General features: G+C 45.5%; 1 protein-coding gene across 1 annotated transcript in view; it reads right to left on the bottom strand.

Moving 5' to 3' along the window:
* Positions 1–838: 838 nt before the first annotated feature.
* Positions 839–18,331, bottom strand: part of dclre1c (DNA cross-link repair 1C, PSO2 homolog) — a 47,437-nt gene continuing 29,944 nt past the window's right edge. Inside the window, exons 10-15 of the mRNA XM_084330097.1 lie at positions 18,046–18,182; positions 17,856–17,910; positions 7,311–7,399; positions 6,939–7,036; positions 5,261–5,350; positions 839–3,921 (exon numbers count right to left, since the gene is read on the bottom strand). Coding sequence (XP_084186223.1) covers positions 2,726–3,921; positions 5,261–5,350; positions 6,939–7,036; positions 7,311–7,399; positions 17,856–17,910; positions 18,046–18,182 — 1,665 coding nt within the window. The 3' untranslated portion in view covers positions 839–2,725. The remainder of the gene's footprint in view (positions 3,922–5,260; positions 5,351–6,938; positions 7,037–7,310; positions 7,400–17,855; positions 17,911–18,045; positions 18,183–18,331) is intronic.

The following is an 18,331-nucleotide window of genomic DNA, read 5'->3' as shown; positions in this document are numbered from 1 at the left end:
AATATCTTATACCAATTTTGTTTTTAGTCTGTATCCGCTTCCATTCATTTGTGGTAAGCTAGGCTAGCTTGCAGCCAAATAGCTTTCTACTGAAAATAAAAGCATATACGGTGTTTTTTACTTATCCTATTCTTACATAAACCTTTCATTAACTGTTATAATGCATTGCAAATTTGTTTATAATAGTTGGAAATATCTTACTGGAATACATTTTCTACAGATGAGTTAGTACAACTTAAAAGCATTTTTGACACAAGGTTTTTTTCTGTAAAGATTTTATAGGTGGTCCATATCTCACGTTCTTAGGTAAACATAATAGTAGACTAGTTGTCGGATTTGCTAAGATAATGATTATGAATAGTTTAAAATTAATTCATATTTATCCGGCGGCTGGTCAGCGCAGCGGACATTGCACTCGTCACCAACGCAAGAGACACCGGGTTCGACTCCGGCTGTCGGCGTTGCCTCCGGCTTGGGCCAGCCGTCATACTAACTCAATTGGCAGAGTTAGCGGGTGGAAGTCGTTGGGTGGTAATCTGGACGTTGTGAACAGCGACTCCTACAGGTCGGTTGGGGACGCCTGCACAGCAGAGACAGGAAATGGCGGGGGTAGTGTGAGCCTCCCACACGTTACACCTCGCCAATGAGAGTCCGCGCTGGCAGGTGAAAAGATGTGACAGGCTGCCTCCTCGTGTAACGGAGGGGACACGTGATGCAAGGCTTCTATCCTCCCTACAACCGGCCAGTGGGGGGCATATGCGAGCAACGTTCAAGACAGGGGAGGGAAGAATTGGCACAGTGGAATTGGGATGGGGAGAAAAAGAGGAGAAAAAGTGGATCAAATTCTATTTTTTATTCATATTTCTCCCAGCTGTATTTTCTTTAGGGGTAAACTAGAAAGTGCAAAACAGCTCACGATAATACTGTAAAGGATGAAATTAATAAATAAATAACGGTCTAAATCAAGCAGTGCATTTAGAATGTTTGGAACGTTTCAGTTTAACATCGAGCTGATATATTTAACATATTGCTGATGATATTTGCAAACACTGCGACTAGAATAACAGGACGAGGAGTGGGTCACCCGGTCACACAGCCGCAATGTTCTCAGCGAGGTTACTCAGCCCTGGGAGCCGATGCCATTTCTAGCTAGGGCTGACCCCTATTAGTCGAATAGTCGACTAATCGATCGAAAGGAGCCGTAGTCGACTGCCAACCTCTTAGTCGATTTTTATTTAATAGTAAAAAAAATATAAAAAATAATCATTCTTTCCAAAAGAAAAGAGGCCTAGAAGCGTGGCTAACGCTAATGGCACGCATACCGGCTAACTGCCTAAGAAAACAGGCACAGAGGCACTGAAAGAGGATTTCACCCATCTAATGAACACACTAGACTAGACAAATATCAAGATGTATCCATCAGTGGACCAATTGCATGCTTTTGCAGAGGACAAGAAGCCTTCCGTTGACTCCTTCGGACATTAAGCACCCCCCACAGCCCAAATGGAATGATAAAAAAATATATATATTATACTTATTTTTTTTCAAAAAAAAAAATGCCATAGTTGACTAATAGTCGACTATCGGCTAATAGTCGACTATCCAAATCCTTAGTCGGGGACAGCCCCATTTCTAACATTATGATTTATCTTCCCAGCTGAGCCTATTTTCGAATGTTTCTATGACAACGACTGACCCGTCCTCTTCAACGGGAAATTAACTTGGGTCCATTTAGATCGTTAATGTTCTGCATGTAAAACACATTGTTGTGTGTTTTAAGGAGACTGGCCGAGGTGATCACTCTCACTTGGGTAGGAGTGACATCGGTGTGCATTGGAATCTGTTAGAGTATAAATGGTTATGGTAACCAGAGTCCCAGAGCTTATAACTATAAGTAGGAAAGGAACACAGAGAGGTATATCTGTGGTGGTGGTGGTGAAATCTAGCAGTAGGAATGGAAAAACATTGAGGTATATTATATTAGGTGGTGGTGGGGCAATCTAGCAGTTGTAATGAAAAAACAGTAGGAATGAAAGAAGATTTAGGTATATTATATATAGTACCGTAATTCCTCTAATAGCAACCGGGTCTCAAATACAAGCCGGGTCTCTATTAATGGCCGGGTGCGCTCTTGAGCTAAGCAATTATAAGCCGGCCTCCTAATACAAGCCGGGTTACTAATATACTGAGCTGCATACTGAGCTAGTTACTTGATTTCACTTTGAAAACGTTGAAATGACCAGTGACCACCTGTAATTGCACTGTTTACTATTTCATACAGTACTTGGTTTCAATAAATGAACCCAGTACATTTTACTGGGTTCAAACTGACACAAAATGTTGATTTATTCATTATGATCCGTTTGAAAATTTGAAATATAGGCCTCCCTCTTATACAGGCCTCCTCCTAATACAAGCCTGGTACCCGCTACAGTTGAAACAAATACAAGCCGGGGTTACTATTAGAGGAATTACGGTATATGGTGGTGGTGGTGGTGTGTGTGAGTGTGGGGGGGGGGGGGGGGGGTCTAGCAGTAGGAGTCGAAAAACCTTGAGGTATAGGCCTATATAGTGTATATATAGACATACTGTAAGAGCAAAATGGCTACTGTGTGAAAATGGTCTCTGTGCAAAGGCACAGAGTTTGGTCTGTAATATAACTGTCAGTAGCAACTCAAAACCATCACCAGTCCCAAAGCCCGGTGCATTTTACTTCCCATTAATTTCAGTCATATATAGAGCCCTGACTTCCTTTTCTGATGACCACGTCCACTTCCTCTCCGGAAGCCAACTTCCTGTAGAGCTGGGACAGCTCGTCTAGCCGAGGCACCTTGGATTCAGGCGTGCACGGAATGTCAAAGTCTGACGAAGCCTGGAAGGCCGACAGCTCTCCCGGCTCCGATAGGGGGCTCTGGCTGCCGTTCTCCTCCTTTCCTGGCACGCTATTGGTCTGCGAGTCTCCTTGGTCCCGCCTGCTCTGCTGCGGTTGGATGATCACCGTGTCGGGCAACGACTCGCCCCGGTCCGGTGAGACGCGGTTGGTCAGAGAGGTTGATAGGGCGCAGTCGTCGCGTTTCTCATCGCCAGTAACGTCGTCACCACCTTCATCATCATCATCATCATAAGCGTCGTCACTAAACAGCTCAGGTGTCTGAGAGCCGGTCATTCTGGAAGGGGAGGGACTTGTGAGAGAGCTGCAGGATTGCATTTGGGAGGCCGACAGCTCTCCCGGCTCTGATAGGGGGCTCTGGCTGCCGTTCTCCTCCTTTCCTGGCACGCTATTGGTCTGCGAGTCTCCTTGGTCCCGCCTACTCTGCTGCGGTTGGATGATCACTGTGTCAGGCAACGACTCCCCCCGGTCTGGTGAGACGCGGTTGGTCAGAGAAGTTGATAGGGCGCAGTTGTCGCATTTCTCATCGCCAGTAACATCGTCACCACCTTCATCATCATCGTCACTAAACAGATCAGGTGTCTGAGAGCCGGTCATTCTGGAAGGGGAGGGACTTGTGAGAGAGCAGCAGGATTGCGATTGGCTATTGATGCTGTTCTGGCTGTCAGTCAGCGTCTCTGTGGTGAAGAAATCGTCCCATCGAGGAGTAGGGGCGGGGATAGAAGAACCTCTCCCATATTCCTTCCTCTCATCTGCCCCTCTTCCCTCCTTCTCTTCATCCCTCTCTCCGTCCTTCCCATAGCTCGTTTTTCCGTCTCCTCCCTCCTTTTTCTTCTCCTCCTCCGCCTCCCACTCTCCCTCCTTCTTCGTCTCCATTTCCTCGTCTCCCTTCTCCTCTTCCTCATCCTCGTCGTTGGACTCGGTGCAGTCCATATAGTTTCGCGCAGAGGAATGTGTGTCTGTGACTGTCGGAGGTAGTGGCTCCTCCTGGGCTGTAGAGGGCGCCGTTCTTGGAGGACGGTGGGTTTTCACTATAAAAATAAATAGTTGATCAAAAATGTTGTATGATTAATATCATTGATGAGCTCAGAACAGGACACAATAATTGGAAAATAATAAGAATTTCATGACAAATTAATGGAAGTTAAAAAGAAATTGAAATCTTCAAAGAAAAGGAAACATATTGGAATATTAAATGTTTTTTCTATTCTATTTCTAGAATAGAAAAAACATCTATTTACTAGGGCTGCAACGATTAGTCGACATAATCGACGTCGTCGATCATAAAAAATCCTCGACCGGGAATCTTTGGTCGATGCGTCGTATAAAAAAATCAGAGACGCAAATGTTCATTTGTAACTGCAATGCACTACAGGAAGTGCTGGGGCAGTATCGTTTCCATTGTCTGACTGCATTCTGTAGTAACGGCCCGGGTAAGAAGAAGAAAGAATGCACCCCGGAGCTTCGGAACATGGGTACGTTTTAGATAGTTAGCCATAGTATTGTATTTTTTACGTTAGCTTACATGTTGGAAAACAGAACGACTCATGGATATGGATAATAGGGATGGGTACCGTTCACATTTGAACCGATACGGTAACGGTACCTTTTTTCGGTACTTTAGTCTATTAAAAATTTAATCTACCAACCTCAGTCGCAAAAAAAAATCCAAACTTCAAATAACTACACTTTCGACCGTTTTCGGCTTGCCATTGCCCCGACTGCTTTGTTGTTGAATCGAGTCAAATCCTAGGTAAGCGTATATTGTGCGTGTGAACGTTGACATGAAAAGAAAAAAGGTAAAATGATTTGTAAAAAAAAAAAAAAAATTGTGTGCATCTCACGTGAATCGATACTCGGTAGTACCGACGTGTTTCGGTAAGTACCTTTAAAAGTACCGAATTCGGTACCCATCCCTAATGGATAATGCTTGCTAAGCGAACTCTATTGCTGGGGCTTATAGAGGCTGCGGTATGTAACGTTAAACAGCGCCAAGCTTACAGCGTTGCTGCATGCTATTTTAGTTATGCCGAAGCTGCGGTATGTTTATGTAACATGATCCAAATTCAAATGTTTCATGAGTCATTATTTTAATTTGCTATGGGATCATGTTATGTTAAGTTAACTGTTAAGGCAGAGGGACTGGACAACAGGGTGACATTCACAGGTGTGCAGACTTGAGCATGTGAGGTTAAACATGCACTGGAGCCCGGAAAAGGAGCCGCGCCCGCAGGAAACAGAGATGGAGGGTGTGACAAAAATAATCGTTAGATTAGTCGACTAATCGAAAAAATTATCGACAGATCAGTAGACTACCAAAATAATAGTTAGTTGCAGCCCTACTATTTACATAAATAAATACTTATGTACCATGACGCTCTACTTCCTGGTTCCATGCCATCTTCTTCCTCACTGGTGCCAGGTCTGGCCCATCGAACAAACAAGGGTCATCCTCCAAATCTGATTTGACATAAAAGAGCCAATTAAAGAGCTGAATGAAATGTGTCGACATGATGCGTTCGGTCAGCCCCCATCAACTCGTAAAGGTGCACCTGAGGAAGCGACAGCGAAACGCATTGTGCAAACAATAAATAAGCAAAAACGAGTCCTGTGGAGTGTGCGGTCCCTTCTTTCCCTTGAAGGTTTTCTCCTTTTAGTTTATTTATCTCTCTTGCGCCGACCTGCACCTCCAGTCGGGGTCCAACCAGATGTGCACGAGTCTTATCTAGTTTAATATATATATATTAGGCTTGGGCGGTATCCTTATTTTCAAACCGGCAAACCTTTATGTTATAATACCCCGGTGCACGGTATTTGACGGTATGACTTTCATTTTCATCCGCGGGGGGGGGGGGGGGGGTTACGTGTTACCAAGTAAACAAATCATCGTCAGCTCTCAGAACGGTAGTCCCGCACCGGTAGAAGCCCGCACCGTTTTAGCGTTAGCATCTAGCCTATAGCCATGGCAGACTATTTGATTCCTTAAGGGCTAGAAATTGCCTGGGTTTTGGTCATATGCTCCCGAAATGCTCCCGTTGTTTGGCTACTTCTATGTGCAGTGAAAACTACTCGAATGCTTTATAACCTAGTCATTGATTTAGTTCAGGGTAATCTAAGATTAGCCGCAGAGCTAACACTACTTAACGTGAGCTAACGCTAGTTATTCAAGCTCAGTAGCTCACAGAGAGAGATAAACAGCTGACAGCGGATAGTACAGGACGGTACAGATACAATAAAAAGGCGGGTGGGGGCTGTTGTGTAAACCTTGTACTCTTTAGTTCACATATAATAATTTAGTTCACATATAATAAGAGACTGATTGCGCCACAACAACACTGCTCTCGTCACAACGCTTTACGGTATTTTCACAGCACTGTTGCAACATTACCGTAAAACGTGAACACCGTTGTGACCCACTCGCTCCACTAGAGCGGTCTCGCCCTCTGCTGGCGCGTGTGTGCACTACACTCAGTGTGTGCACTACACTCAAAACTCCGTTTCACTGTTATAGAAACTGAAGCGCATCTGTGATTTTGACGGTGACGGACGGTATTGAAAATCAATACCGTAGGTATTTCTAAATACCCTGGTATACCTTAATACCGTCATACCGCCCAAGCCTAATATATATATATATATATATACACACACCTAACTATGACTGGTCTCAGATCAGCCAGACTTTCAAACAGTCTACATTTAGTCATTTAGCTAACGCTTTTATCCAAAGCGATTTACAAGTTCTGTACAACAAGTCAGCAGGAAGGGAACAACTCTGGCAGCTAAGGGTAAGTAACATTGTTCATCAAACAGTGTTAAACCTGAGTGCTACAGACTTGAGTGCATATTAGCATAGTATGTAATACTATAGATTCCTTAGTAGCAGAGTGCATAATAGTAAAAGACAGGAAACAGTATCACGAAACAGGAATCAATGTACCACTACAATATAGTCAAGGAATGTGTCGCAAAATTATAATTCATCAATCTTTTTCTCCACACCTCTTATGTGCTTGAGGAAGCATCCGGTTTTCCGTGTGTGTCTCACCTTGTGTCGACTGTTCCACCCTGGTGCGTTTGAGTTTTCCCAGAGGTTTGTATATGAATGTTCTCCTTTCACACTCGTCCCTGCACATCGGCTTCAACCTGGAGATGAGAGAGAGAGAGAGAGAAAAAGAGAGAGAGAGAGAGAGAGAGAGAGAGAGAGAGAGAGAGAGAGTAAACGAGAGATAAAGAAAGGAGAGAATGCGAGAAAGAGAATAAGAGTAAAAAAGAGAAAGCGAGAAAGAAAGAGAACGAGAGAGAGAGAAGGGAGAGATCACCATCAAAGTAAAATTCTGATTCTGATAGGGTAATTTTCTTTTTCAGATAAGCATAATTGCTTGCAAATTATATTTGGGTTGTGAGAGGCCCGACTCACATCTCTGTGACCTCAGCAAGTGTCCGACCAATAGGAACAACACTGGGGTGGATGTTGATTGGCTGCAGGTAGGCCAGGAAGTCTTTGATCTGGATAGCAGGACACCAAAACAAGGCAATGAGGTTGTTTACTATAATACTACACATTCATATTCTACAAATAAGCATTCTGTGCTACTCCAGTATTTTGTCCTTGAGTTGGCGCATGTAAACAACCTGTGTAACAATCTGCCTAATTCACTTCGCCACCATCTTAGTTCTCTTGGAATCACTATGAATGTATTTCTATGAGCCGATGACTAATTCACTTCCAGGTATTTCAAAACAAGAAAACTATGGAGGTGAAAAACAAACCGAGTTAGATAACGATCATGTTGTAATTCCAAGAGATAAGATAAGATAGTTCTTTATTGTCTGTTGATACAGAAATGTGTTTTGTGTCGGAACACACAATATTGCGTTACACAAAAAAAAAAACATAGGACAACCATGTTACAGCAGAGACAGACGTACAGTAAAGACATCCGAGAAACAACCCCTTCCTTCCCTCCCAACTAACATCATTCATTTGATGTGGCACTGTCCCATAAGTTATTAATATTTTGTATTGCACAACCCTTTTTATATTGCCCTGGACCACATTTCTCTCCGGCTTGTTAAGTAGGCTTATTGAATCTTTTCAGTTTCCACTTGGGGGATCTGAAGCGCTTCTGTGAGGGTAGCAGCTCGTATTCTGTGTGTAATACATGTAGGGATGGGCACCGAATCAGGTACTTTTTTTAAGGGTACCGACCGAATCACGTCGGTACTACCGAGTACCGATTCACGTGAGATCCGCCCGGTGCCACATTTCGATATAAACTGGAGTTTAAATCAATCAATCAATCAATCAATCAATAAAATATATTTATATAGCACATTTAGACGTGACGCTTGTCAACCAAAGTGCTTCACATAAGTATAGAATAAACAGAACAACCAATGGATAGACAAAGGAAAACAGAACAACACGTCAACAAGCAAGGCAAGAGTCAAAGTGAGTCAGGGAAGGCCAGGCGATATAGGTGGGATATAGGGATAAAGGACCCTGTGTGTGTGTTAAACTCTAAGACAGGGGCAAGAGATAGGAGCGCGGCAGCCAAGGTCAGCCACAGAAGCGAGCCTTCGCTTAGTAGCGCGTCTCACGGAGACGTCAACATTCAGTTAAGAGATAGTCAGGAGTGTAGTACCGGTAGTAGCGTCTCTTTGGATCAGGGGTGACGAGCTGCTGAGAGACAGAGAGACGGCCGTTGCTAGGGGGACGAGATGGCCAAAACAACGCAAGAGAGTTAGATTCAAGAGAACTATCGCGCACAAGAGAGACTTTATGGCTGTTAGTTCTTCCGGTAGGGAGGCTGAAGAGTTTTGGAAAGAAAGCGAGACAGACTGACATCAAACAGAGAGCTTCAGCCTCTTATGAGGCTGGAGGGGGAAGCCACAAGGAGATAGGCTGCACACGGAATAGCACCTATGAAGAGAGATGGAACTTTAGCTTTCCGATAGGGCTGACCTTCGAATTTTTTTTTGGCAATCGAAGCTTCGGGGCCGAGCTTCGATTTTAATTCGAAGCTTATAAATGTTTTATATATATATATATATATAATATATATATATATATATATATACGTTTTTTTTTTTTTTTTTTTAATATGGCCTGTGTAGACTAAACTATGCACAGAATTATGTCAGTCTACAAGGTCCGGATTCTACATGGTCCAGCAATGTAGACCTTGTAGACTCCACTACAGACCAATTATCAGTGAATGTTCATGCATTTTTAAGAAGGGCTACTTCCACAAAAAAACAAAGAACTCACCAAAACATCTCAGTAGCACCTTATCTAAATGTTCTATTTCATATATGGAGATTCATATTTATTTATGTATTGCATGCATTTCTACATTTTATTTCCTATTTTGTTTATTCATCCCAGTATCTTTCTTTCTTATGTGTGGAATTCTACAAGGCATTTACATTCACATTTACATTTAGTCATTTAGCTGACGCTTTTATCCAAAGCGACTTACAAGTTCTGTACGACAGGTCAACAGGAAGGATACAACTCTATCAGCTGAGTAACAATATTCATCAAAGTGTTGCGTGTTACAGTGTAGGTTAGTTTATTAGGACAAGTGCATGACAGTAAGGTTAGTTCTGTATCACACTAGCTCCCGCTCAGCGTCTCATTGCATATATCTCGCTTCAGCATATATACACTGAATAAATTTCAAAATGTACCTTTAAATGCCAGCATTCATCTGGCCACACCCCCATCCGCTTACCTATATAAGCAGGGGTGGTGCCACACACTCATCTCCTTCTCAAATTTCATCACAAGCAACGTGTTGCTCATATGCCCACTTGACGTGGAGAAAAATATTGGCTGGAAGAGCAATGTTTACGAGGAAAGGAAGAACAAGGAGATACGTTGACATCATATCTTTATTTTCTCTCTCACTATTTTCGAGAAAATACGGCGATATTGTCTTCGTCACTGGAGTGTTTGGAAGATGGTGATCATTCTAAAATCCTCCACCGGTTTTCGTATTGGGAGCACGCCGCTGCATGCCTCTCAACTGCAGTTCCTTGCTGTGTTGGTTGGGGTGAAACCTTTCAGGACACAGCTGAACTGTAGGACGCGCCGCTGTTGTGAGAAGCGGTGGGTTTCAGGTTGGGTGAGTACTGTTTGCTTGCGGCTCCACTTGTCTGTTAGTGCTATAGGGGCTAACTGACAATGTTTACGAACACCGGCCCCAGATTAAGGTCTTTTGTTCAGCCTCTTAGGCAGCAGCGGAAGACCTTGATCTGAAGCCCATTATAGTTTAACTAGTGGGCCACGACCATTAACACTGGTGATCCCTGTGTTTTCTGGACGAGTGGATGTCTCTCTGTCACCGTGTTAGGCCCCATCTTTCATATCCAAATGAGAGTATTCCCTCACGAGGAGATATGGGCATAGATGTTCATTAGCAGAAGATCTGTGTTCAAAGTCAGCTACACAGGCCAGTTGGGTATTGTGCTGGCTCCGTCGGGTGTTGGTAAAATCACCGTTGTAAAACTGTGTTAACATCTTGTTTCTCTTTTCTCTTAAAAAGTGAGGAGGGTTTCAGAACGGCGGCCTGTCTGGGTGAGTGTTATATCATTGTGTACAAGTTCAGGTGATAGCTGCTTAGCTTACGTGCTAGTGGTGGCCTACTGTTAGCCAGTCAGCTGTTAGCTGCGGCGCTAGCCTGCTGTGATCACTAGGTGGCCTATCTAGGTTAGGCTAGGAAACGTTAGCTTGCTGCTATCGCTGCTTAGCTTACGTGCTAGTGGTGGCCTACTGTTAGCCAGTCAGCTGTTAGCTGCGGCGCTAGCCTGCTGTGATCACTAGGTGAGTAGGTGGCCTACCTGGCTAGGCTAGGAAACGTTAGCTTGCTGCTATCGGCCGAGGCCCAGCGCGGGGTGGCTCCGGCTCCTCGCGCGCCGCCGCGGTTCCCAACTCCCCTCTCCCTCACGGGGAGAGGCGGGGGGCATTCGGCTCCCCTCTGGTCGCGTGCGCCGTAGCGTAGCGACCGACGGTTGGAGCGGCCGTTAGCTTAATGCTACTCTGTTGAACGTGCTTTGATTATAACATGTTTTAACACTCTTGACTACGACGTCATCTTTGACAGAGGATGTTCGTCGACCCTGCCCTGAGCCAGGACGGCAAGGATTGCGTCAACAAAGGGGACCGTAGCGACGGGTTGGAGCGGCGACGCTGGCCGGGTCGGCAACACAGGATGGCTGTGTTTACTACGGTGCCTTGAGACTGCACTTCGTTGATCTACGCTCCGGGTAGGCAAGGTTTGGCCAGACCGTATACACTTCTTCTGGCTTTCCCTTCTAAATGTTTTGTAAATAACGATGTTTTCCAAAACGAGTGTTGTTGCACTACATTTAGGATACGACGCAAGTTATGTGTGAATTGTCTTGTCACTGGTATTTAGCTTCTCCATGCAAATCGGGTTGTTGTTACAGATGTGAAAATGATCTGGTTTGTTGTGTTGAGAAACATCATGTGTGTTTATATGTACCGTGTACTCACAACTAAGGGGGTTAACTAACCTATAAAGCTATGCTTAGTGACAAATGAGTAAAGAATGATTCTTTTCTCAGCCTGTAATGACAATGAACAGTGTGTTCACATATTAACAGGTTTTCCTGTTTTAACTGGCCGTATTAAGGGTAAAGTAGGAGGATTGTGTTTCCCCCCGGTTCCCTGGGGACTTCTTCATCCTCCTATCAGACATGTTGTTGCACTACATTGTGTCACTGTGTGGTAGGGATGCGATGTAACCCTTAGCTTGATTGCTGAGGTTGTGCTACAACTGCTGGAGAAACTTTATTTTCCTAAAAGAAAAGATTGTTTGGTCACTTTCGTGTGTGCTTAGCAAGGCCTGTGGCCGATACTAATCGAGAATTATGTATTCTCTCATTATGAAAAACGGCGTTCCTCTGTAGAGTGTTTTTGCCATTTTTTGTAGGTGATGATGGGTTGTGTGTGTCATGTGACCTACAACTGGGTTGGACTGGCCACAGAAGCACATGTGTAAGTTTGGTACCGGGGCTCTTGAAGAGCCCTCTCTATTCTGTGTTTTTTCCTTAGTAAAAATCAGATAGCAGGTTAGCTCATGCGCTGTGTGAAGCTGTCAGACGCTTCATGGAGCTGACTATGACTGTGTCATACTCTCTTTTTGTCATTACATCGTATCATGGGTGTGGGGTTGTAAAGGGGTGAACTGGTAACCTTTCCTCCCCCCTTTTTTCTGTTGGTCAGGGGTACCCTGTCCTTCAAGGTTCCTGTCACGTTGCGGTTCGGCACGTTACAGGGTGAGGGGGGGGGGGGTTCCTGGTCCCACGGCCTGGAATATTGGGCGTGTGCAACGCAGAAATTCCCCCGCCATAGAGTACGTCACCGTGCGCGTCTCTGTTGGTAGGACTTCCGTGTGCTGTTCAGGTCCATGTGATGGATCTGTTTTGGGGGGGTGGTCAGGGCTCCTCTTCACCAAGCTCCTATTCGGGCCTTCTGTGAGTTGGGAATCCTCCTTCCATGTGAGGGAGCCTCCTTCAGAGTACAGAGCCTCCTCCTCAGATTGTCAAGGTGAGTGGACCCTCAAGAAGGAGTCCTACTCTATTGTGTATGTATTCGATTCAATTCGATTATTGAGTGTGTATGGGTTCAGTGCCTCCTCCCCGGAGAGCCCTAAAACCAATTTTTTACATGGCTCAAGGTGCAATATATTCTTTTCAATCTGTACAGCTCGCGTGGGAAGTCTCTCTGGGGATTCCCGTCTCCTTCCTATGGGAGGGTGGTGGGATGTAAAAATGTGAACTATTTTTACCCCCGGCTGTGTAGACTGGGATACATACTGTTGGTGCTTCCTGCTTTTCTATTAAAAAGAGTTGGAGTTAGGAAGTGTCACACCCCTCTTGTCGTTCCCCTGGGCGCCTTGGGGATTCAATGACAGGTCTAAATAGCCTGTTCATTGATGTGGGTGTGTCCCGACGCACGTATAGTGCTAGCTCGGGGTGTTCTGTAAACAGGCGACTGACTGGCACGCCTTGGTTGCTTGAGGTTAAAACGCCGTTTTTATAAAGCAACTGGGATGGAGGCTTTTCCTCTTCCGACGACCAAATCCGACGACCTGGTTTGGTTATCGACGGATTCTCGTTCATATCTGGGGGATGATGACGGAATGGATCTGAACATATGTAGAGGGGTCTCACGCCCTGGGGGTGGGCCACCGGGCGCGGTTCGCCCGAACGTCTGGGTGGCGCCTTCTTTTCATGTTTAAGATCAACACGCATATCTGCCCCTTCTCCTGGAGTAGGCATGTCGGCGTGGTTAGGGCACGGGACTGGTTCTGGTCACGCTGGTCCGGATCAGTTGAACCCGTTGTCCGCCGGGGATGCAGATCTGCTGTTCTGGTACCCTGAGGGACTTGGGCTTTTTTCAGGGGGAAAAATGCCAGGTCGGTCTGGGTGTCACAGGGTTAAGCACTATGGAGACCCTGGTTGGGTATGTTTTTTTACTCAGCACTGTCGTAATGGCTTACGGCCATGCCAACCTGTACACGCTCGATCTCGTCAGATCTCGGCCGCTACACAGGTTGGTCCTGGTTAGTACTTGGTTGGGAGACCGCCTGGGAATACCAAGTACGGTGTGCTTGGGGCTGGTTCTCCATTCTTTTTCGCTCCTCTCTCACGCATGGCGAAGAGGGGCCTGTTGGGGTGGTCTTTGACCTCCTCTGGTGACCCTGCGCTTCCCGTATCGCCGGGCCCGGTCCGAAGTAATGTTTCGTCGACCCGTAGGCCTGGGTTAACCCTTTTTTGAAAAACTGAAACACTTGTACTGCGGTATAGCCGGTGTATACCCGCAGGTGTGTTTTGGAGTTTTTTCTTGAGGGGTTATAGGAACAACCACCGCATTGAGTAACACCAAGGTGGTTGATTCCCTGGTGTGTTGGAGCAGTGTCAACTCCCAGGTTCACCGGTTGAGGGTGCCCCTGCACGTTCATGACGTCTGCCAATCGTGTCAGCCTTCTCTGCCTCAACCCCTCTGGGTGGGGGTTTTTTAATGGAGGCTTGGTCATGCAACACCGCCAGCTTACGCCCCTTCCGCCGGGGCGGCTGTGTTCAGCTGTCTCCTCTGGCGCCTGTCTCGTCCGCAGTCTCCAGGCTAGGGTTAACAGCCTGTTGCCTGGTTTTTCCCCGGTGCGCTGCCTGCTTCCGTTGGTTAACCTTTTTTGTGTGCTTACGGCCATGCTGACTGCCTGTTCTGCAGGGTCAGTGTGCCAGGTGGTGTACTATTGGGGGGACAGGGCCCGCTCGGCTGAGGGGCCTTTGTCCGAATACGCTGGCGATGTGGGGGGCGGGGTCACTAAGTGCCCACCTGGTGGGGTCTTGATGCTGGCATCATGGACTTCTCCGGGCCCCCGTTCCAGGGGGTCCAGTCCCTTTGGTGGGTCTGGGTCTTCCTTCGCGCTCCGCTGCTACGGCCTTGCCACGGGGTTGGGTTTGCCCTTGACCCCGTGATTCTGGGGGCAGTAACGAGGTTGTTTCCTCAGTTCGTTCCCGGGTGGCATGCGGGTTGTGCGTGTGTGTAGTCGTGGGGTCAAGCCACGGTCTGCTCACCCTGTGCGTTGAGTTGCTTGAGTGCCTCTTCGCACGGTCGGGTCCGTCGCCCTCCCGGGAAACCTCTAATAGGGGGGGTGCCCTCCATTAGGGGGGGTCGGCCCTCCCTGTTCTGATGGTTGTGGGGGGCCTTCAGCGGGGTGTATTTGTCGAGCTTCTAGCTCCCGCTCAGCTCCTATTATGCAATGAGACGCTGAGCGGGAGCTAGTGTGATACAGAACGTTAGGTTATGACTATAACCAAGTTCTGTTAACACTAGTGGACGCTCAGCGTCTAGACGCCGCTGCAGCCCTTGATTTTTCATTGTGGTGACATTTGTTGGGAAGGAGATTAGTGTGTGGCACCACCCCTGCTTATATAGGTAAGCGGATGGGGGTGTGGCCAGATGAATGCTGGCATTTAAAGGTACATTTTGAAATGTATTCAGTGTATATATGCTGAAGCGAGATATATGCAATGAGACGCTGAGTGTCCACTAGTGTTAACAGAACTTGGTTATAGTCATAACCTAACGTTAGGGTTAGATTTTTTTTATTTTATTTTTTTTATTTTATTTCAGATAATGGTTGAAGAAGTGCGTCTTTAGTCGACGGCGAAAGATTGGACGGGATTCGGCTGTCCTAACTGGGGTGGGTAGTTCATTCCACCATTGTGGGGCAAGGACTGAGAATAGGCGTGTAGGTGGTGTATATGTGTTTGAGGATGATATCCTTCAAACAGGCAATAGTGATGATATAATTTGGGCAGTGCTGAGCTGGGTTACTTTCCTCCAGTGTATTTGTCCCCCGGCCCCACCCAATGGCCCCATGCACGCACACACACACACGCACACACGCGCGCACGCACACACACACATACTTACTTTTAATGTTTGAAGCTTGTGCCATCGAACGAAGCTTCGAAGCATTTAAGACAGCCCTACGATAACGCTAAGACTTTCAATTTGTTTAATTTTGTACGAGAACCTTGGTGTATGCAAAATAAACATCCTCCTTTCTTTTTTTTGTGATACAATTTTTAAACATCCTCCTTTCTGATATGAGACGACGACTCCAGTACATTTTTTGTCCAGATGCATTAACGGGGCGAAACAGTGTTACAGCCAGTGCGTGGGAGGACAGAATTCCACCGAACGATTGCCTCACAAAAAACAACCATTGTTTGATGGGCTGATTGTGAATGAGGACTGGGCTATGATCCGCCACAGCTAAAATGGAGAGCTAGATTAGGAAACTCCATTTGTGGCACACTCCAGGATAATTAGATCCAAGATCCGTTCATTACGCATGACGCAACAGGCCTCCCACTGTCGTGTGGCGAGCTACTGAAAGTCAAGTTCACTGGACAGGCCCTCGCAAAGTTCTGGATAGAAGTCCGGAACAAGTACCCACAGTGTTGTGTAATGCTGCACTGAGAAAGCTTGCCCCCCCCCCCTATTTTTTGTATGTTCTGGCAACATATTTTGGCTAAATATGCCTAGTTTTATAAATGTGTATACAGAAACAATTCAGTTGCTTTTGTTGATAATATTCATTAATTTCATTGATGTAATAAAATGTTCTAATAAATCTGCATGATCAAGTTCAACAACGTGTGCTTTTATTTTGATATTCCTTATTTCCACGTTGAAATTACGCGATACATTAAGTGTGGGGTCGCCAAAGAAAATCCTAAATAAAATGGGGTCGTGGTATGAAAGAGTTTGAGAACCCCTGGTGTAGAGTATGGTAGTCACTAGTCAGTGTATTCTGCCTGTTGTTTTGACTCTGATAGTGTATTCTGCCTGTTGTTTTGCCTCCGATAGTGTATTATGCCTGTTGTTTTGCCTCTGATAGTGTATTATGGCTGTTGTTTTGACTCTGATAGTGTATTATGCCCGTTGTTTTTACTCTGATAGTGTTATTTTGCCTGTTGTTTTGACTACTGGTTCTTGAAGTGACATATGTACAGCAAAGTTGTATCAGTGAAGTGAATGGGCACCCAGGCATAATAGTCTATCAATATGCTAATTGTATTGGATACTGTTATACCACAGAGTAGGATTCACAACATATACACAATAGTAGCCCCCTCTTAGGCAAATAGTCCATTCATTGGTTGGTTTGATCTTAACCCGTTAAGCACAAAATTTGCCTAAAAGTACATACCCAAGTAAATGAAGAATTGCTCCACAACTACAAGGTCCATTTGCATGGACAGTTGGACACCCTGTTATTTGATCATTGATCAAAGACAAAAAAGATGCCACTGAGCTCATTCAGCGCCTTCTTGAGATCAAGTGTACTGAAAATCTAAGCAAATGAACAAAGGGCACATCATTTACAGTTTTTTTTTGTAGATACAGTACAGAATGTTGGCATCCGGACACATGCAATTTGAAATATGAATATAGGCTTTCATGTCTGGTCAATGTTAGCATGGTGTTATTCACTGTTTAAAAAATTTAAAGAATAATAATAATTTATATAATAGGCGGCTGGGTGGAGCAGCGGACATTGCGCTCGTCACCAACGCAAGAGACACCGGGTTCGACTCCGGCTGTCGGCGTTGCCTCCGGCTTGGGCCAGTCTACTAACTCAATTGGCAGAGTTAGCGGGTGGAAGTCGTTGGGTGGTAATATGGACGTTGTGGACAGCGACTCCTACAGGTCGGTTGGGGGACGCCTGCACAGCAGAGACAGGAAATGGCGGGGGTAGTGTGAACCTCCCACACGTTACACCTCGCCAATGAGAGTCCGCGCTGGCAGGTGAAAAGATGCGACAGGCTGCCTCCTCGTGTACCGGAGGGGACACGTGATGCAAGGCTTCTATCCTCCCTACAACCGGCCAGTGGGGGGCATATGCGAGCAACGTTCAAGACAGGGGAGGGGATCATTGGCACAGCGGGTAATTGGGATGGGAGAAAAATTGAAAAAGGAGAAAAAGTGGATACATTTTTTAAATAATAATTTATATTCTCCTTTGGTTCATTACAATTTACTCAAGCATAGTAACATACACAATACACTGGGTATATATTCCCTGAGGTCCATAGATGTCCCTAGATACCAAGAACATGCAAATGGACCTTGTAGAAGTGGAGCAATTATTTTACTTGGGTATGTACTTATAGGCGAATTTTCTGAAACTATGGCTAGGGCTTAAGAGGTTAAGCACTAGATTTAAAATGACAAGCGCAACTCTGTTAAGCACTAGATTTAAAGAGGTCACTGCATTATTGACAAAGTTGTCAATTAAATCAACAAATCGATTGGTCAACAAAATCCTATGACTTTCATTTAGCTAAGAAGAATGTCTTTAGTGGAGGACATACCCACATAACACACTAGTATGTCAGAGTAATGTTGAAGTACCTCAGAGTAAGAGGAGTGGAAGGAGAAGCAGGCTCTGTAGGATCTGGCTCCTGTTCTACAAACAACAACAAAAACAACAACACACATACAGTATAAGCATAACAGGTGTTCATTTTTAACCTGAATCATACATCCTGAAATGTGTCGGTGTGTGTATGTGTGTGTGTGTGTGTGTGTTGTTAGTTGTTACTTGACTATGACGTTGCTCTTCTTGCTCCGCTCTCCGAACCACATGGTTGATGGTTTGATGCTGATGATGTGAAGGGGGGTGCCGTCGGGCGCTACGGAGCCGCATGGCAACCTGTTGCCAAGCAGAAACTCCTCGCCCTGCACACACACACACACAAATGAAAATGCACATCAGTAGAAGTGCTGGGAGGCATACAGAATATGAAGGGATACCGTCCTGGATCCATGCAAAGGTACTGTATGGATTTTTACTGTACCCGTCGTCCACGATATAGACATCTTGTAAG

Source organism: Notolepis coatsorum (genome assembly GCF_963971535.1).
Source record: "Notolepis coatsorum genome assembly, chromosome: 15".
Lineage (NCBI taxonomy): Eukaryota > Metazoa > Chordata > Actinopteri > Aulopiformes > Paralepididae > Notolepis > Notolepis coatsorum.
This window is presented reverse-complemented; position numbering and strand designations above follow the sequence as displayed.